The sequence below is a fragment of the Aristolochia californica genome, unplaced genomic scaffold (assembly GCF_029961685.1).
Source record: "Aristolochia californica isolate CCGP_79_NKW_82.1479 unplaced genomic scaffold, dmAriCali1.0.hap1 SCAF_15, whole genome shotgun sequence".
NCBI lineage: Eukaryota > Viridiplantae > Streptophyta > Magnoliopsida > Piperales > Aristolochiaceae > Aristolochia > Aristolochia californica.
The window spans coordinates 2,985,062-3,006,924 of NW_027181826.1; the positions used below are offsets into that span (position 1 = coordinate 2,985,062).

Sequence of the window (21,863 nt, forward strand, 5' to 3'; positions counted from 1 at the left end):
TATTAGAAGTTGAAGCTTCATCGCCAGTTTTTTTATAATAAAAATGGAGTTGTTGGACAACTTTATACCAGAGATATGTTTCAATATCAGCCGTTCTCAAATTTCTGAAAAGTCACTCCCACCAAATTCTTGCTTACACGATGGAAACTGATTGACACTGATGAAGTCCGATAAAACACAGCCCAGATCATTTATGGCCGAAAAGGAACCCAAACATATCAATCAAAATGGACCCTTGTATTTTCAAAATACAACCAGTAAACATCAATGTTGTTCTCCAAGAACTAAGCTTGATCTTAGCCTACTGAGTACGGTTTCTGCTGCTTTCTGCACTTCTCACTGGATAAAAGTATGGGTGTGCCTGGAAAACAACCATCACTCATCAACAGTGACACAACTTTGGAATGAACTTCATGGCTCAGAGAAATAACTATATAAAGGAAGATAATTCTGGTACCATTGCTTCTTTTGCAGTTGGTCGTTCCTGGTGATCGTACCGGAGCAACTTGTCAAGAAAATCGATTGCCTAAAGCATCAGAGGTCAAAATTACATGAGCTTAGATGTGAATTTCTAAGGTAAAGTCGGGGCGCAAATTTGATGAAAAGATAGCAGATGAGTGACCTCAGGAACTGCCAAGTGCTGATTTTCAGCATTGATAAATTTTGTCCAGGGCTTTCTGCTATGCCTGTAAAAAAAATAATGATTTAAAAGAACTCTAAAAGAGAATTCATCACAGACCAGGCAATTGTGTGCAGAGAGAAACAATAGATTCCAAGCTATGAGAGTGAGGCTAGTATAACCTTCCAACAAGAGCCTCAAGGTGGGGATCTAGTTCCAAATGGTATTTGTCTAAATAAGCATTCAATTCATCAGTGCCAAGCACCTGTGAAGCAGAAAGGAGTGAATAAATTTTTTCAACAAAGTAAACAAAGAAAAATGGTTATATTTGAGATGCAAAGTAAATTTTCCTAACATGTAATACATTTGATACACCAAAAACAGCTCGTAAATGCACAGATGACAACACTTGTTAACATTTCAAAAACAAAAAAAAAAAAGACTCAAATTTTAAGGAGGCCTCAACCTTGACAATGAGGAGGTTTGTGATTGTAAAAGAAAATAAATGTGCAAGATCGACTGCTAATATGATTCCATCTGCAGATGTTACATCCAAAAGTCAGAGAAACAATTTCACTTACTTTGGCGATTTTAACCAACTGATCATGATTATCATGGCCATAGAAAAAGGGTTCCTTACGTAATATCTGCAGAGAGAGTTCTATTAGTATGACAATATGAATAAACAAGTCAGATGGAATGAGTCAGGCCATTGCTTTTGATCACAGAGACACTGACCATGCCAGCAAACATACAACCAAGGCTCCACAGATCTAGAGCGTAATCATAGTCTTGCAGATCTACCAAAAGTTCAGGACCCTTAAAGTACCTGAAAGCACAGAAGAAAACAAAGCTTGTAAGAAACTGCAAGAAATTCTAGCAAGTGACTCACAGTTGAAAGCCGTGAAAGGTGGATAGATCTTCCTATCCAAGAAAACAGGAGTATATCAAATTTAGCAAAGATTTCGTGTAAGAGCAATATTAAAATTTAGTACCAGGAACATAACCAAAAATGTTTTAGTTTGCTTTGTCAGCAAAATCTTTGTCATTCAAGTCCTTACAAAAGAATTTTAACAACTTCTTAAGGTATAAGTCGATCAAAAAGCTTGTTTTAGAGTTTTTATACTTAACATACCCCAAAGTACACTCATCAGGAGAAAAAAAAAAAAGGAATATCAACACAAGTGCTCCATGTTCCCCGAGACGAAAACCAAAGATCTCATAATAAAAAACCCCGACACGTAACTATTGAGCCAACACTCAATAAAGACCAGATTTTGTTCCACAAGCATGCATGAGAAGGAAATAATTACAAAGTATTCATATGTAAGCTAACAGTATGCAATATTTGCTATCAAAAAGCATAGAACTCAACATTTGTGTTATGCTGGTAAGAAGTTTTCATCATTTGAAGATTTCTGCAGACAACTATTAGGTTGTTGTATTAATGGTCCTGAAACAGCTTATCATTAAAGCCGTAGGTTAGCCAGAACTGTACAAAACTGGTGGAACCAGTGGATCAATCAGAAATGGTACAACATTAGTCTTTACATCGCAGTCAATTCAAACTAAAACGACCCCACAGTAACTCAGATCAGATCAAGACATGCATAAAGGATGATTGGCCTTGTTGGATCTCCATATACTCCCACATACTTCTTACTTTTCTGATAAAAGTATTTAACTTACCTTATTTTTCATTTGATGACCTGCTTGTACTATTTTTCATGTAAAAAAAATGCAAAATAGTAGAAGAAAGGATGAAAAAAAAGAAGAAAGAAGAGGTCAGAAAAGCACAGTGAGTTGAAAGAAGCACTCAATGGGAGCAAAAATCGAACCCTTTCTCTTTTTTATTGATCACTTAAGTGACTTGATGTCCATTTACATAACTACCCCTCATAACTCAAAATTTTATACTCTCTAACTACACATCAGAATAACATGTAATCTGGACCATAGACTTCTAACAAAAACCCAATCTTACTGACATTCCTACAGCTTAATACAGAATATGTAAAATAACCAAAATATTCTTGATATTCAACACTCCGGCATAAGCCGGAGCATATGTCTAAAAGCTTCAGTTTGTTAAAAAACATCCCACACTCACGCTTATCCAAAGCATTGGTGAACATATCACCAAGTTGGTCTTCCTCATTACTACATCTAGAATGAAGTTGCAGCCTACTTCTATATGGTTAATTTCCTCGTAAAACACTGGGTTGCTTCCAATTAAAATAGCTGCTTAGTTATCACAGTACATGGCCATGGGTTTTGTAACATGTAGGTTTAACTCTTGGAGAACAAATTTGACTCACATTAGCTCACTTTGTGGGCCATTGCTCTATACTCTACTTCTGCACTTAAGTGAGCCACTATATTTTGCTTCTTGCTCTTATAACTAATTAAACTTTCACTTACAAATATACAATATCCAGTAGTAGACTTTCTATCTAACTTAGACCCTGCATAATTTGCGTATGAAAAAACATCTATCTGTAAATGACTGTAGGGCTCAAAGAACAATATTTTCCCAAGTGATTGTTTTAAATACTTCAAGATCCTCTGAGCAGCTTCTTAATGTACTTTACATTGACAATCCATGAACCCACTCACCACACTACAACAAACGATATATTGGGACGTGTAATTGTAGCATAAATCAACTTTCTAACCAATCTTTGATACATTGTTTATCTCTAAGTTTGTGACTACTCTCATTATGAAGATCATTACCAACCTCCATTGATGTCTCTACAGGTTTAGCTCTTAGAAAAACATACTCCTATGGCATATTCGTAACATCTATTGGGTTAAAATAATTTATGCTTTACTCCAAGTAACTACTATCTCAAAGAAGTATTTGCGTGAAACTAGATCTTTGGTTTGAAAATGCTTAAGCCATATGTTCCTCATTTCTTCAATTCCCTTCTTTTCATTTCCTGGCAAAATAATGTCATCGACATACACAAGTAACTATATAACTCCAGATAATCTCTTCATAACAAATAATGAGTGATCACAATGACTTCTACAAAAAAAAAAATGACATTACTATTTGGTTGAACTTATCAAACCACACTCTAGGACTCTGCTTGAATCCATAAATTGTTTACTGCTTGACCAACATACCTAAAAGATTGCTCCATAAACACCTCTTCTTCTAGATCACAATACAAGAAGGGATTCTTGACATCCAATTGAACCAAGGGCCATCCTTGATTCACTGCTACATATACAAGGAATTTACTGAGGTCAATCTAGCTACAAGAGAGAAAGTCTCCAACACGACGAGTAGGATAAAACATAATTGAGCAATTCATAGATTTTGTGAGTTGACTAATTGATAGGAGATTAATAGGAAACTTTGGAACAAATAATACCGTTGTAATACCAGGGAGGATGTAGACTAAATTTTGCCTATTTCATGGACAAGAGATATAGACTCGTCAACAAGGGTGACTTGTTTTAAAGAAATGGCCTAAGATTTGTAAAAAGAGAGGACATACCTGTCATGTGTGATGATGTTCCTGACTCGATAACCCAAGAAGAAATAGGATTTACAGATAAAGCAGACATACCTAAACCGGTAAGAACGAGTGTAGGAGGTGTAGACTAAGCTATAGATGCAGAGGAGGAAAATTTTGATGTCAATTGAGCAATTTTCTATGCTAGTTGTTGGAATTCATCAAGGGAACCAAGAATACCAACTATTCAATTGGAAGAGGTCTCATTGCCAACTTGAACAAAAGAATTGGCCCATGCAAGTTTACCAAACTTGTCCCGACACTTATCTAAAAAATGGTTGGCGCATCCACAATAAATACACCTTTCATCTTTGACATTACCACGACCTCTACCCCTTACCATTTCCTTTCCTCCACAACCCCTTACAGAGTTTGATCACACTTGAGTATTAAGAGTAGTAGTATCAACCCTCTTAGCTTCTTTGCTATCTTTTGATATAATTGTTGTCTCTACACGTATTACTTTGTTGCATGCTTTGAAGAATGATGGAATGTCATCTGCATCAAATTCTGCCCCCAAATCATTCAAGAACTTCTCTACATGAATCTGTCCTTGTTGTCTTTTAAGCTCTTCTACATCTGTTGTAAAATGATGGACAATGCTAATTTCCTGCAAAATACTTTGTACCTCCTTGTAATAATCAATCACTGTCCTTTCACCTCTTTTAAGATTAAACGGCTTAGCATACAATTCATAAACTCTAGAGAGATTACACTCCCACACATATAAAGCTTCAAGAGACATCTATATTATTTCGTTGTTTCGCAGTTCATAATCTAACTTCTCAATTTAGAGTCCACACTATTGAGTTACTAGGTCATAACCTAGCTATTGTCTGTCTCAATCATCTGTAGTGGGAATTGGTGGATCATCTGTAATAAATTTCAATTTTTTAGGCTTGAGATGGATTCATACAAACTTAGACAAACTTAGCTAGTTTTGACCATTCAACTTCACTATGGTGATAATAATAGTGACTTTCCTTTCAAAAACCCCAAACTCTCTTCTAAGAGTAATTATCTCACCAGAATCAGCCATAGATTATAAACACAATCAACACAGCAATGATAGATATCAAACACATATCAATAGGGGTGGCTTTGAACCGAACCGAGCCGGCTCGCGAGCAGCTCGACCGAATCAAGGTTGGGCTCGAAAACTTGCGAGCCAGCTCATTAACAGGCGAGTTGCGGGATCGGGAGCGAGAGCGGGGGGCACGCCGAGCCCCTCCCATCCGCCGCTTTGGCCGCCTCTGTCGCCGTCAAGATCATAAACAAGTAAAAAAATATAAAAAACTCTTTATCCCTTCCTCATGGGTCTTGAAGAAATTGAAAAAACATTTTAGTAGAAATACGTTTCTAGAGACTATTAATGGTTTTTTCTATAAATGTTGAAAATACATTTTTAGTAGAAATATAGGTACCATTAGTGCCTCATCTTTTTTGGAAACATTTTTCTAATTAGAAATTCTTATTAAAAAATCATATAATTTTCTAAGTAAGATTTTATTGCCAAGATGGGCTAGAAAACCGTATAGAAAAATTTTGAATAAGTATTTGACAGTTGATGCTATAATACTTTTAGCATGAGGCAATTTTCATAGCAATTTTGTGTTTGACATTTTATTTGATTAAAAATTTATCAATAAGTATAGTAATATATTAGATTGATTATTAATTTTTTATTTATTTCCCTAGAAGAGGCAATAAGAGGTCCATTTAACTTTCCAAAGAAAATTTTAAAATATTTCTTGTAATTTTCTAGTAAGTCTTTAATAGTAATAGGATTTTATTTAAAGGTTTTTTTGGAAATGTGTATCCTAGGAAAAACATTCTAGTTTTTCCTAGAATATAAAATTTCAATCAGGGGCACTAAGGAGGCCATAGTAAATTTATGGCCAGATTCAAAAATTACAAAATAAGCTAGATAACATTTGGGGTAAAAAAGATTAATACTGGTGGGTTCTAATCCATTATCGAGATTCAATCCCGAACCTCCCCTATAATTTTTTTTTTTAAAATGCATGCATAATTTTATAGATACTTTATTTGACATATATTTTATGTAGAGTATTAAATGTAGGTTAACCTCGAACTTGGCTAGAGCTAGAGCTCGAACTCGAACTCAAACTCGGTTAAAATTATTAGGCTCGAGGCTAGGTCGGCTCAAGCTCGAGTTCAAAATCTTTAAATCAAGCTCGGCTCGAACATAGGAAGGTTCAGACTCAGTTGGATTTGATACCACCCTTATGCTCAAATTTAAGTAGAGGTTGTGCCCAATTTTATGTAAAATGTATGTATAATTTTATATACAATTTATTTGACATGTATTTTTTAAAAAAATTTAAATGTATGTTGGAGCTCGAACTCGAGACATGTAATTTTTAAAAAGTTTTAAATGAATGTTGAAGCTCGAGCTCGGCTCGAATTCGGTTAAAATTATTGGGCTCGAGGCTAGGCTCGGCTCGAGCTCGAGTTTGAAATATTTAAATTAGGCTCGGCTCGAACAGAGGCAGGTTCGGGCTCGGCTCAGCTCGATGCCACCCCTACATATCAATGCCTACGCAGGTAGTGCAGGCTCACTTTCAACAATTAGAGTTCTGAACAAAAAACCCAATCTGAGCGCAATCGTACAAATTGAAACTCAACAATACCAATTGGCACCCTAAACGAGTTAAATTTCTGGAAAATTTTGCTGATGTCAGCCTTTTTGTAGGTGATGCAAGCACTAGAAACAGGATTGGGATCCTATGCACACTTCAATTGGGAAAAATCTCAGGTACAACCCTCTTGGGGCACTAATCAAGGATATAACTGCTCAATTGGTAACACAAGCCATCAACCCTAGGTATGACACAAAGTGATGGAAAAAATTTAACCTTAATTTTTTATCAACAGCAAATTCTGAAATCCCCTTTCTAGGAGATCAGAGACATCAGAGAAGCAGAAAAGAAGTGTTTACAAGCTCTGAATTAGGACCTTATTGCTCTAATACCATGTAAAAAGATGCAAAATAGGTGAATACAGGAAGAAAGAAGAAAGAGAATAAGAGAAGAGCAGCATGCATTGAGAGAGGCACTCAATAGACTTCTAACAAAAACCCAATCTTACTGACACTCCTACAGACTGAAACAGAATATGTAAAATGACCAAATACCCTTGATATTTAACATTTCACAAATCAATCTCTTATTCATATTGGTCATTCAGTTCCTGATATTGTTCTATTACAGATATAGATACAAAGCAGCCTTAGAGTAAGATGTCAAATTGTAAGACATTCCTCGCTTTTCCATAGAGATGAGAACAATGTAAAGCCACTGAAAATTGATACATCCTAAATCAAATTGGCATCTAAGAAAAGGTAATGAAAGAGAAAAAATCCAGAAAAGAGAAGAAAAAGAAAGAAACTGACCCATATTCATGTTAAGAAAGCACAGGCACACCGAAGTCCCCAATAAACTAAACCAAACAGTCAGACTGAAAAAAGTGAGGAGGAGCTGTTGTGTGCTAATTCCATCATCTAATATTCATTCCTTCTCCCTTTGACCTTGCCTTAGCTTTCCTTCTTTTTTAACTGTTCCTTGTTGTTCTTATAGTATTTTATTTTGTGCTTGTACTCATTCCTCCCTCAGGAGCTCCCTTCGTGGAATCCCTCTTCTAATTGTTAAAAAAAAATCACCTAAGTACATGAACCAGTGGTTCAACCAATCCAGCTGGCTCTTTCATTCTTGAGAAAATGTTTTTAGGAAGTTAACTTTAGTTCCTGTTGAAAGGGCATCTGGTTTTTCATACTACAAACACAGTAAAGCTTGTCATATGCCTAAAACATGGGACTCAAAGCCTCATTCTTCTTCTCTTCTTCCTGCCTTATTTTTGTTATAATAAACATCAGAAACCAGTAATAGACCTATGGTGGAAATGGTAACATGACGGTAGGGGTAGTAACAGTCACATGCAGCTGTTATGTTTTACATGAAATAGGAGTGAGTGCTATTTTATGATACATTACTAAAGGGTATATACTCATTTTACAGAAGATGGTAAATTTTAAGATAAATTACTAAACGTATATACTCATTTTACAGAAGATGGTACATGTTCAGCATATTACTGTTTATAAACCAAGAAAATAGATTTAAAGCCTGTTCTCTATGCTCCTTCGATTATGTTACCCACAGACAATGCCACTAAGATAGAAAGCGAAGGCAAATTTTTTACAAAACAAGTACATGAAGAACTAAAATAAGACAAGATACATATGTTAGAAGCCTCTCAGTTGAGATTGATGTTACCTTGATGCGACACGCACATTGTACTCTTTGCCTGGATGATAGAACTCTGCAAGTCCCCAATCAATAAGGCGAAGCTTACGCTGCTCATGATCTATCATGACATTATGGGGCTTCACATCCCGATGCATAATACCTTGTGAATGGCAGTACTCCAAAGCCTAACAATGGTCCATAAGAAACTCAAAAGGTACAGAATCTACAACATTCACACCAAAATCATTGAAAAGGAAACAGATCGTTCGCATCATACAAACTCATACAACTTCCACAAACCAATGGAAATGTATAATTAGCAAATGTAGAGATCAGCAAACAGAAAAGCATTGTTTTTTTTTTTGAAACAGAAAACAACCACTGTTACTTAGATATGTGGTGACAGGAGAGCACATTAAAAGAGAGGAATGAGGCAGGAAAAGAAGAGAAAAACCAACATCAAAGCCACTACGTAATTGAAGTTGGGATGGCCAGATTTCATGGAAACAGGACCTCCCTGCATTTTGCTTCATTTGAATGGTGACAAGTTTGCATTTTGACCCCCATAAAGCAGGGACATGTTGCTTTGGGAAGAAAGGGGGGCGCGTAGATAAACCCATCCCACATAAAAGAAGTTGTTGAGATAGATTTGTTCATTTTAAGTATATTTATGATTAATACTTGTAAAATATCTATTATCTAATGACTGTAAGATGTACAATAACTTAAAATTAAAATAAAGAAACAACTAAAAAGAACAAGTTCGAAAACAAGGTCATCGTGATGGAACAATTTCAATTTTACAGTATGGGCTGCAGAAGGGTTTCACGAGATAGGATGAAGTGAAGTTTTTTAAAATTATCCAATAGCAAAAAAACAGAAATTTTGTTTAAAATGGCGTTCTTCAGAAGATCATAGCTGTAGCATGAAGCTTTTTCTTCTTCTTTTTCCATTAGAATATTAAGTAGATATTCCAATTTGCATTCAGAGACAGTCCTCATATCACAAATATAGTACCAGATAAGACTATGCTAGCCAAGAGAAAGCACTCAAATACTAATATGCATGTTGTAGTACCTTCAGTAGTTCATAGATGTAATACCGGGTATCATAATCTGTAAGTGTTGGATAAAGCACTTTAAAGTCAGTGTTGTTGACATATTCAAATACAAGACTGGGTGTCTTAGATTGCTGATCTCTGACTATATCAAGCAGTTTCACGATATTGGGCCCACCACATAGGTTCTGGAGTATCTTTATTTCTCTCTTGATCTGCATTAAAAAGAAAAGAATGAAAATTTAGCAGAAGACAAAGATGACCTAATCAGGGTAGCATATACAACAAAAAAGTTCCAGTTTTTGCATCAAAATTACAAAAATTAAAGGCAACAACTCAGTGGACTTGCAGGTTATCTGGCACATGTAAGAGCCTACCTTTTCTGAGAAAATGGTATGACAACCTACTTAATGTGCATGAACTGTAAAGACGATCAAGATCTACAACTTGAAAGGTTCTGTATTAATATGCAATCCAAACATGGTAACAACAAGAGAATCTGTCTCATTTCAAAAAATAACATAAAATAAAAAACAGAAGAACCTGTAGTATCTGATCCAGTTGTATGCTTATCCTCAAGCAATCAAACTCGAAACAGAGGTACTATCAGCAGACAGAGTACCCACATAGCATTTCCTCCATGGTGAGGCAATTCAGACATGAAAGTGATGCTCAGATATAATAGGCACATTTAGCTGGTCAAGCTTACCAATTATTTGCATACTCAGAACTAGTGTATCATATTAATATATAAGCAAAATGCAGGACAAATATTTAGTATCTATATCTATTTTTATCAGTAAGGATGATAAACAACTATCAAGGGATAAATCAAAAGTGGAGGTATCATGAGTAAATAGCCAGATCATTTTTCAGACACATGGTCATTTTAACTTTATAAAAGATTCACTATAAGAACATACATATATTATCTTGTCAGCATTATGAAAAAAATAAAATTGGTCAAGGATATATTGATATTCTTAAGGAAATACTTGTAGTAACTAATTTAGGACCACCAGGCAAACACACGACTGCATTCCCTGTGACACGTAATCTAGCCAAGGATCAGCCTGTTAACAATCAACTTTTGAACTGATCAATAACAAATTAACCGTTTATATACAAGAAACAGTCATGATATTGTATAAATCAAGAAACCTAGTTACAATGAAACTGAAGACAAACAAACCTTTTAGATACAAGAAACATCACCATAGTGTGCTGTTTGAGACAATACAGTGTTCATTGGCAAATCTAGATAATGGAAGCAATGCAGTAATTTAGGTTAATCAAGGCTGAATAAATGAATTATTTATGCAAGTTGATGGCTGGTGACTCCTTTGGTTGCCAAAGCTCAACCAATCACAAAGAGAATTATGGTTGGTCATATTCAAACAACAAATGTTGCATACCAGGCAATTCATAATAGGTATAACAAGACCTTAACGCCTTTTTTACGCCTTATAAAATCCTTAATGAAAAGGGAGATCTTTAAGCTAATTAAGAAAAACACTAATTCAGGGTACAAGCAATGGCGCAATAGGGCCTTGCAAGTGCCCCTCTTATGTAAAGGGGCTGCAAGTGCCCTAAGTCCTTTTTTTCTCACCTTTCCTGCCCCTTCAGATCACCTTCCTACTTACCATGCCCATCCAACAAGCAACAGCCCTCGCGGCCACACCAACCTCAGTAGGTGCTAGTTTGGCATGAGCTGTAGTGTAGGCATAAGAAGTAGGAGGTTCCAGAGATGTAGGAGCAAGGTATGTATGCATTGCAGCATGCTGATCTGGGATTACTAGGGATCAACGCCCAATCAAAAAAAACAGCTGGATGTTAGCGCTAGGCACCTAGCATTGTAAAGATCAATTAGAGAGTATTAGGGTTCAAGTTGCTCCACTTATGGATCTCTTAAAGGACTGAGCATGGGTTTGGTTGGAGCAGGCGTTAGTAGGGCGAGAAGCAATTACCTTAGGCAAGGGTTGATGTGGCCAATAGAGGGCAGCATGCTTTGGGATGCGGAAGAGCAATTATCACCCAACAGAGAACTCTATCTACGATGAAAGGGCACTGAATATTCAGGTTTAGGGTCCTCAAGAAGGAACATTTTTTTGTTACATTTCTTTTGATTTTCAGTTCAATAATTTTGTTTGCTGATTTCTAACAAAGGAAAGCCCTCCTATGAGCTTCAAAAGGTGAGCGCTCACAACTGTGAATAGAAAGAGCATCAAGGCACTTCGACGACATTTCCCGTCCACACGGGTCACCTTCTACGCTAGGTATTCCACTAACCATCAAAATGTAATCTAATGCAAGAGCAACTAAAGAATGCAGGATTATTGATTCTGAATGCTATTCGAACCTTGGGAGCATGAGCTTCAAGAGTAGCCTTAAAAAAAAATCCTATTCCAGGAGTTGTTCAAGGTTAGAGGTTCGTATAGACACATAGGGGTTCAATGGGAAACGAAGTTATAGGCACATAGGTTCAGAGCCAGGTGCACTTCAACTTTGTCTTCCTTCACTCCAACAACAAGCGTTTTCCTATGCTTCCTGGGGACTGGACGTCGGTTCAATGATTATGCCCTCCATGGGGATGACATAGTTATTGGGTGACTCAAGTGTAGCGTTTGCACTTCTTCCATGCATTTCTCAGTAATCATTGAGCACAATTCTTATCTTTGGAAAGGGTGGACAAGGAATGAGAATCTCAATGTGGATCCATTTGAGCTATGTAAATGTGGGAAAATTCAGGCCAGCAAAGGAGTGAAGCGAGCCAGAGAACAAATTGCATCACACACAACCGAAGTAGTGGCTCTACAGCTATTGAGCTGCAAGTGCTCGAACTTGAACTACGGAAGGAGCAATCTATAAGGAAGCTGCTAAATCGACACAATCCTTCTTACGTTAAAGCCAAGCTCCATTAGCTCCGAACTCAGTAAGCTTGATGTGTGATACAAGCTCGATGCGTTCTACCTTGATGCACTCGTTGTCACCACAGACCAAGTATCCCCACATAAAGGTACACAAGCCTTAGGGCACTCTTCATAGGATTGAGGTGAAAGGGTACGGTTTGGTTGAAAAAGACGAAAAGTCGAACCCTTCGCTTCAAAGCAGAAGGCATTTGAACTTGCATCTGTCAAGTTCGAGAATCAATGGATTCTTCCATCATTTCCTTCAAAAAACCTCTACCACATTTGTTCCAAGAAAGTGATTCAAGAGCTACCAATCCCCTATAAGACCTTTATTTGTCTCACATTGAACCAGAAGTAAACAATTACCCATTACTTCTATTGGGTGGTGGAGGCGCATCTCAGTAGAAGCTCATCAACACCAAGTCGGTACCCCTTCAAAAATCATGGCTGCGAACAACAAGCAGTAGAAAAACTGCAAGTGTCACTATTCAAGGGTGCCCAAAGGGCCCAAAATCTAAAGAGGCACTTAGGCGCCTACCCTATTGGGCCCTATTATGTAAAGGCACCCCTCGACACAGTCTTCATTGAGAGGCTCCTATCTTTAAGTGGCTGGTTGGAAGGCTAAGTTTCGATTTAGCTACTAAAACTCCTATTACATAAAGGGGCTTGAGGTAGCTAGAAAGCGACTCGCCCTATAGAATGCAAAAGTTTGGAGAGAACAAACAACTCCAGCTTGTTGGCTTTGTATTTGGCTCTATCTGCAATGAGACAATTGATTGATTCCTATACCTATGGACCCAGAGGGCGCAAGGTCTCAAATATAATGCCCCCTCCACCTGTGGTGCCTAGGGGCTAGAGGTATACACAACACACAAAGGTGTAAACAGAAGTAGGGGTGGCATTGAGCCTAGCCAAGCTCGAACATGCATATGTTCAAGCTTGGCTTGATCTAAATACTTCAAACTCGAGCTCAACGTCGAGCATAAAATTGGAATCGAACTCGAGCCCAAAAAATTTAACCTAGTTTGAGCTCGAGCTCGAGCTCAAGCCGGGTTCGAGCTCCAACCTACATTTAGAACTAAAAAAATTAAAAAAAAATACAAAATAAATAAAAAGAATATTGTGATGAACTTAGTACCATTGAACTGCAAGCTACAAGAGAGGAGTCCAAGACTTTGCAATGGAGCATACTAATGTATAATAACACGCTTAATAGACCTAAAAGAAAGAGCAAACACTTCCATAAATTGTATTTATTCCATTAGCAAACAACAACATTAGATGTTGAGGAACCCAAAAGGGTTGAACAAATGATCATCTTTGAGGTTTGAGGTAAATAAGAGAAACTATCAACCAACTAAAGAGGAAATTAACGAGAGTAATTAGAATAAAGAGTATTTTCGTAAAAAAATCTATGTTAACGAGTCAACTCACGAGCTAACAAGTCAAGCTTGAAAAATCTTGAGCTTGGCTTGTTATACTTAATGAGCCTTATTTCAAGTTTGAGTTGGAGTTGAGCTCAAGTAAAAACTTAATTGAGCCGAGCTCGAACGATTTGGCTTGATGCCACCTCTAACCAAAAGCATTTACCCGAATTAAATTAGAACTTCTTAGATAAGCTAGGCCTCTCTAACAGGGCTAGGCATTGCAGCCCTAGATGTGCTAGTGATAGACACATAGAGGAGTGGTTGCCTAGGTTTCTTTTTGCATTGTAAGAGAGCCTTACTCAGGGATGTTGACTGTTGTGACTCTTTATTTGTGAGTGTGAGTGTCAGTGTGGGATGCTACTTAGCCTGTTTAGTCAGGATATGGTCCAGCGGGGATGAACAAAGAGGACAAACATACTCAAATTTTCAAGTTGAAAAGACCTTTTCGTATAAAAAAGATGAAAATAATCATCTTGAAAACGTTACCTCCCACGAGCACTAGCTCCAATTGTGGTCTTTGTTTCTGTATTCCTGATTTATCCACTAGGTTAATTCTTTTGGAATCAATCATTCCCGTACAAGGACTTGCCACTAACACATTGTTAGGGCCCAAGTGCTTGTTGCCTGCAGAGATTCATTTTTTCATATTCAATAATGTCTCCACTAAATAAATTCACTTATTGCACATGGCTAGATAGTGTGCCTATCAAGCGCTTTATAACAATAAGGAAACTATATGACAAGCGAGAAGAACGCATATAGCTTCACCAGATAGAAAGAATACCATAAACGCACTACTTTGGTTTATAGTGCATGACATTAGATGGTGGGTGACTGAGAGGCATCAGGGTTGTGATTGACTTTGTGGCAATGAATGTGATGTAGGCTTTTCTCGTCTCCCCTTGCTTGCTCTTGAGATAAGCCAATAACCTACAATAGCAAAAACTAAAGCAAAGGGCTCACTCACAACCAAAGAATAAGAAACCGCTTTCTTTAAGATAGAAAGAGAAATGGGCTTCGTCAAATAGAATTGGGTTGCGTTGCTTTCTCAAGTTCCCTATTGAATTTCTGGAAAAGAGAAAAACTTCATTAACTTATTATAATCTAAGTACACGAGCCCCTATTTATAATAGAGGAAAGGAGTATAGTCCAATTACAATTAAACTACCCTTGTTCCAATTACACCCAAAGTCTAATACTTAAAGATAAGTCTTAACATAATTAAACAATTGAACATAAATAGAAAACTAACATAACTAAAACATTTTTAAACTGAAACTCTTTTGTGAGACTCATGTAAGACTCCACCATATTAATTATGGCTATGTGAGATTCTTACTGTGAGAGTCATGTAAGAGTCTTCCATATCTTCTCTTCAATACTCCCCCTCGAGTTGGAGTTTATAACTTCAGTTTGTATTTAAGAGGATTTTTGGTCTTCAATTTTCTTTGCCGCAAAAAAATTCTTCTTAGATACAAAAACTTCATCTTGAATATACAACAAAATAACAAAAACACAAAACTTGAAAATAATTTTGATGCATGATTAGCATATCTTGAATGAGCACATCATGGAGTGATTAAGTTGGACCAAAACTCTGTGATTAGAAGACAAATTTGGCTAAAAAGGTCGGATTTTAGGAGAAAAGGAAACTCAAATCACATCAATGCCTGGAGACATAATAGGAGAGAAAATAGGGAAAAAGGAAAGATTTTCGGAAGAACTGATCTTTGATACTTATGATATCAATACCTCCATAAATAAGCTCAAAATCACAAACGGTTTGTTGATCAAGAAACTAGACCCAAATATCTAAAATTTGATATCCATTTTGACAAAAAAATATTCGTTCTTGAATCTTTTTTAACCTCTTGATTATCTCCATTCCGTATCTTAACCCTTGCCGAATGCAATGTGAATATTTCCTTAAATATAGATCAGATTGACATGAAATTTTCTCCTTCTGGAATTAAACTTCAATACCTTTCATCCAAGTATAACTTCACTTCATAAAATATCCTTCTTTTGAGATAAAGAAGCTGATATATTTTGGGAATTTGTAATCTGGCCGAACTGAGTACTCCTATGGCCAGCATGACCACTGATTCTTCCAAGATCGATATCTCCCTATAGAAAACTTAGATTGAGAATTGGTTGAATAGGTAAGAAAATTGACTTACAGATCTTTCTTTTAATATAGAATTCTCCCTATAAAGTCTCGTTCTTGATGGCATAAGACGGCTCGAAAGTAGAAGTTTTCTGCTGCTACTCAAACTTCTCTTGCAATCAGACCTTTGCTGCTTCAAATATCAATTTCTCTTTATAGAAAACTCCAATTGCCAAAATTCGTTTTGAGTTGGAAATGAGACTCGATTATCTTTTCATCAATATATAATTTGTTATATGAAAAGCTCCGTATGGAGGTGCGAACGCCAAAAAAAAACGGGTATTGAAACTAAAAAGAGAAAAAATAAATAAATATGAACCTAAACTACTAGAGATGATAGATCAGAAAATGATCACGTTATCTCTATGAGTTGACCGAGTCAACTCACAAAACCTGTTGATACCATGTTGAATTTTTGGAAAAAAGAAAAATTTCATTAACTTTTTGTAATCTGAGTACATGAATCCCTATTTATAATAGAGGGAAGGAGTAGAGTCCAATTACAATTAAACTACCATTGTTCCAATTACACCTAAAGTCTAACACGTAAAGAGTCCTAACATAATTAAACAACTTAACATAAATAGAAGATTAACATAACTAAAATACCTTTAAACTAAGACTCTTCTGTGAGACTCCTTTTGTGAGACTTTTGTAAGACTCCACCATATTAATTCTGACTCTGTGAGACTTCTTACTGTGAGAATCATTAAAGAGCCTTCCATATCTTCTCTTCAACACCTTCTTAGGAAATGGGAGGTGGGGGTCTTAGCACACATTGTAGTTTTTCACCTCATTTTGAAACAGGGAAGGGAAAGGCTTATCAAATATGACCAGCCCTAATTGAGTGAATTGATAAATCACTGAACACAGAGTGGAGCATCTAGAGCCCTTATGGAAAGTATTTGATACAAGCTGTATAGCACAACAAGTGTTATGCTATGTTTCAAGCCACACTGTATTGAATCTTTAGGCTCTCGATTCACACCTAATATCATACGGCTAATTGTTTTTGTTATAGATGTTGAAAAGGTAAATACTAAATGCATTTGTGGCAAAGCTAGGAAAGACTAAACAAGATAAAAACTTATTATAGACCACTTAAGAACAAAATCAATAGACTCATACAAGAGATTGTTTAAGATGGTTTGGCAATGCTGAACAAAGACTCACTGTGCAAGACCAACATGGCACGAAATCCAAGGCATTAAGCTTTGTGCGCAGCATTTCACAAACCCTCTCATTGTCAAGACAGCAGCCACAGAAACTTACCAGAGCAATTGACCCGTTTTAAGAAGGCTCCAAGTATTGCAATGTTCTAACATTTCTAGAAAAGAGTAAGGAAGCATGCACAAATTAAGACAATCTTCCAGATTCCATACAGCAGCACTGAAAGAGCAATTCAGTAGGACATGGTCTGTTGGTTCCTCCACCAAGTCACAAATTACATCGTGAGTTCCCTGTAGAGCAGCCCTCTTTGAGCAACTCATCACACATTAGGATATTGAACAATAAACAAAGTGAATAGCTTTAGAGGAACCAAGGAGTTTACAAGCTACAAAAGCCTCCTTTGGTCCTTTGGTCGTGCAAGTGAGCATATACAAAAGCTGTTATAGGCTATCCTGAGAGCACAAAGATCAGATTGGCATGTCAAGCCATTATGTCTGAAGTGTATACATTTAATATTGATAAGAACTCAGCTGCTTCAATCATGTAAGCATCATTTAAAGAAGTTATAAAATGGAGATTCCAGACTGCACTTTGGCCTTGAATCACCTTAGAGTCCTGAAAAGTAAATGTTCTGTCCACCACCAGATCATAAGTCTAAGAACTAGTCATATAGAAGAGCATTACCGAGCCCTAGTTTGGTTCATAAATGTAAAAGAGAACCTATCCTCAGAATTCCGAGTTTGGGTTCAAATGATTGCTTCTCTTAGCTTACAGTCCACCAAAACCTTCATATACTATTAGATGGGCTAACTGTAGGAGTCTAACTGTGAGAATTGTAACCATATTGGCATTGTGCACTTCCCTCCATGGCCAAAAACTTGACTACTGTTTAAAAGAATGTTGCAAATCATCTAAAGTCAAAATTAGAAGGTGCTATTTTGGAGAACACTTAGAAGTAGTACAAATGTACAAAAGAGTTAACAAGAAAATTTGAATAGTTTTAGCTGCTCACGTACGTACAATGCAGGCCATATACTGACCAATAAGAAGAGCCTTGCCATTAATGGTTTGAGGACTGAAAGCAATGATTTGAGGATCAACAGCAAAGAAAGAAAAATAGAAGAGGAAGACCAAGAATCCAATACCTGGTAGGAGTGAGGGAAGTTTTAAAGGAGATTATCTTCAATGGAGTTGCCTCAGGATAAAGAAAAACGAGAACATTCATTTAGCTCTCCCAACATAACTGGGATAAAACTGTGACTATGATGACTGTATAAGAAGTCACTATATTTGAGACAAAAAAATGCCCCACAGTCTCTCACTCTCTCTCCACACACACACACACACTCACTGAGTCACTCTAAAACAAATAGGCTTTGCACCATTTTTCAGGTAAAGAAACTTTCTTCATTAACACAAAGCACAGATATTCTCATGCACTCTTGATTGAAGTGAAGAGCAAATATTCTCATCCTTTGGCGGCACCATTTAGGAGATGCCCAGAAACATCCTCCCTTGCTTTTCCCCTTCTTCATTAACACAAAACACAGACATTCTCATGCACTCTTGATTGAAGTGCAGAGCAAATATTCTCATCCCTTGGCGGAACCATTTAGGAGATGCCCAGAAACATCTTCCCTTGCTTTTCCCCACAATATAGAGTCAGGATACGAGTTCTGGTCTTGCTCAAAGATTGCAGCTTTTATTTTAGGTTCAGATGTTAATGCCTTGAGAATTGACAGGTGAAAATTAGAGCAATATTCCTCCACAAATAGAGTTCAACACAATCAATGCAACACAAAATGACAGAGGAAATAGAGAAGTTGCAGACACAATAACAGAGTTAATAATAGTGCAACCCAGAACCAGTACGTCGACTACCCCTAAAAAAGATTCTGCAAAGTCTGCTAACTTATTCTCACAGAGACACGGCAACAGAATCAATAACAGTGCAACCCAGAACCAGCACATTGAATGCCCTTAAAGAAGATTACTCCTTTTTCAGCAAAACAATGACTCAGAATATGACCAAGTATCCATCAGAACCACAGATATGATCATCTCGAAAGAATCATCCAACAACAACTCAGGATCACCCTCGATAACCAGCAGCTTGACACCTTCAGAAGAATTCTCCAGTGTACAAGCCAGGGGCATTCCTCAATTTTTCTGGAGAAAAGAAAGCAGTGGAAGAGCTTGAATTCTTTTCTGAGTGCTACATGGACACTAGTCAATAAACAGTACTCCAGAAATGCTCCTCCTTTCGAAGATGCTTGAATTATCCTTTAATAACCAAAGGCACTCCAATATGCTTGCATTGCAGGTGATAGCAGCAAGAAAGGGACAATCACATGACACATGCAAATATAACAAATTCCCTAAAAGCACGAACGGGAGAGTATCACGGCCGTCCCCCCTCATAGCAAATACCAGTAGAGAGAGAGGAAACATGTGATCCAATTAACATCCAAATTCCACATTCACATTACATTTATAACACACATCAACTGAAACCGCACACAATTAAAAGCCATCACCATAATAAAATATAAAAGCAACTCGCCTTCTTTTTCTTTACAGGCTTAAGGATCTTAATGATGCAGCGTTCATTATCTGGACAATGAAACCCCTCAAAGACCTCGCTATACTTTCCTCTCCCCACCTTCCTTACCACCTCGTAGTCGTCTTGCTCTCTAGCAAAACCACCAAATACCAAAAACCCGTATCCTGTCAAGCATCAGTAAAAAGAACAGCTGAAAAATCAAAGAAAGGAAAAGGGTCTTGCTTCTTTCAAGGTTACCCCCATTGTACGGTAAGGGATTCATAGTCCCAATAATCCTTAGGGCGAAGGACGTTAACATCGGCGTGGACCCTGGCCTTGGAGGTGGCCCCGGGCCGACGGATCGATTTTCCGATCTTCTGCGCCAGCGTTTCGGCTACGGAACGGTCTTGCACCGGCTGGGCGACCGTCAGAGCACACCCAGAAGAAATCCTCCGAAACGCAAAATAAGGAACAGGAGCAACAGCAGCAGAAGAAGAAGACGAGGAAGAAAAGAACTGATAAAAACGGAAAGGAGAGAAGGGTCGAAGAGAAATGAAACGGAGAGGCCTTGCGGCCATTAAAGAGGGATCTCCGTTCCGTCAATCATCGCGCGTATCATAGAGACGCGCTCTCTCTCTCTCTCTCTCTCTCCTCTCTAGAGGAATTCGATTATTCTTCTCTTCCCACTTTTAGCCTGCGCGCAGAAAACAAACTGCAGGAGTAAGCACAGATGGGTCCGCTCGGATGCTACATCGTATCCATGCGCTTTATGTCCGTTTGGTAGCAAATTTTGAATCCTGCCCGGAAAAAAAACACAAATCCAACAAGACGACTTGCAAAAGAGAACAAAGACTTGGCTCACCGAGTTGGATAACCAGGATCCCACGGGCAAGCTACTATTTGACCTTACAAGGCACAAAGAGATTGCTATTTTATAAACTATAGCTTTACATATCTTTAATTGGGTATTTTAATTTTTATTTATTTTTTTACAAATTATATAGGACAAGATAAAGTGAAATTTGGAAATTAACCCTCCTCAGGGGCAAAAATAGGGTTACAAAGTGAGAAGGTTGCAAAATCGACCTTAACACAAGATTGGGAGAGGATAAGTTTGTAAGATGGGGACATGGTTGAAAAATCAACCCCATCACAGGAGTTTGTTACCACCTTACTTCTAAAAAATAAATTAAGTCTAAGTTTTATTTTACTAGTATATATTTATATCATCCATGGTCTAGATGGCATCAAAATTGACAATATTTATAAATATTCATCAAATGATACTAAAGCTTAAGTTCTCGTAAGAATTTTGATATAAAATTTAAGGCACATAGGTTTATATAAGCTCTTTTTTTTCGAGTTGAAACCTATTAGATTTAGGGTTTTGTTATTCACGCTTTGTGTGGTCCAATGAGCACAGGGGGTTTGCTTGAGCACTTAAATTTCCTGATAGATATATTTCCTAAAATTCAACTTAAATATCAATGTCAAGTGCCCTCTAATTCATGTTTTGGTGTTGATGGTTGTGCAAGTTTTGTCTCATTAGAGTACAGGACCATTTAGGTTTGAAGCAATGTCGGTTCAGGACCTTGAATTCTTGCAAACTATCTTTAAAGAATGGTCTCAAATTGTTTAGTTTGATCTTATTAATAAACATGTAAGAACAATAAGGAAATTAGGTTGTGTCACAAGTTTGGGATAGTCAAGACCACTATTTGAACCTAGAGATTGAACTCCAAAAAAGAATGGTTGTAACAAAAAATTTTACCAACAATATTGAAAATGATAAAATATTAATAGAAACAAAATTACCAATAAGTCATTATGCATTAAAATCGATAACATTAATGTCTATGACTTGATTAGTTATGATTTTCTAGAACATATATTGAAACAATACGGTTGCATTGTTGTTAAACTCGTGTAGTAATAACTAATATAAAAATATTGCCCTATATAGTCCTTGTTACAAGATTTTTGTCTTATCCACTGCGCTTGGAGAGGGGCTTTAGGCAAGGTAATTTTTTAGTCGCGTGCTTCTTTATCATATATATTGTTATGTTGATTTCCTTACAATTTAAAGTAACCTCTAAATAATACTTTTATTAAAGGAGCTAGAATCTCTAATCCCTCTATTGTCATTTGCAAACGATAACCTTATATTTGTTGAGATA

General features: G+C 37.0%; 1 protein-coding gene across 1 annotated transcript; it reads right to left on the reverse strand.

Annotated features, from left to right (window-relative positions):
• On the reverse strand, window positions 1-20,441 carry LOC137951450 (casein kinase II subunit alpha-2-like). Its single transcript, XM_068798109.1, has 10 exons — window positions 19,945-20,441; window positions 19,708-19,837; window positions 9,492-9,686; window positions 8,442-8,599; window positions 1,358-1,448; window positions 1,201-1,266; window positions 802-884; window positions 623-686; window positions 458-526; window positions 1-361 (listed from the first exon to the last, which is right to left on the reverse strand). Exons 1-10 carry the CDS (start codon window positions 20,262-20,264, stop codon window positions 302-304), a joined length of 1,236 nt encoding a protein of 411 aa, XP_068654210.1. The 5' UTR covers window positions 20,265-20,441; the 3' UTR covers window positions 1-301.
• Window positions 20,442-21,863: the final 1,422 nt, after the last annotated feature.

Coding starts and splice junctions, on each gene's coding strand:
- LOC137951450 (XM_068798109.1), bottom strand. CDS start 20,264: ATGGCCGCAAGGCCTCTCCGTTTCATTTCTCTTCGACCCTTCTCTCCT. Junction 885..1,200: donor AGTTGGTTAAAATCGCCAAA/GTAAGTGAAATT, acceptor TCTGCTTCACAG/GTGCTTGGCACTGATGAATT. Junction 362..457: donor CAACTGCAAAAGAAGCAATG/GTACCAGAATTA, acceptor GTTGTTTTCCAG/GCACACCCATACTTTTATCC.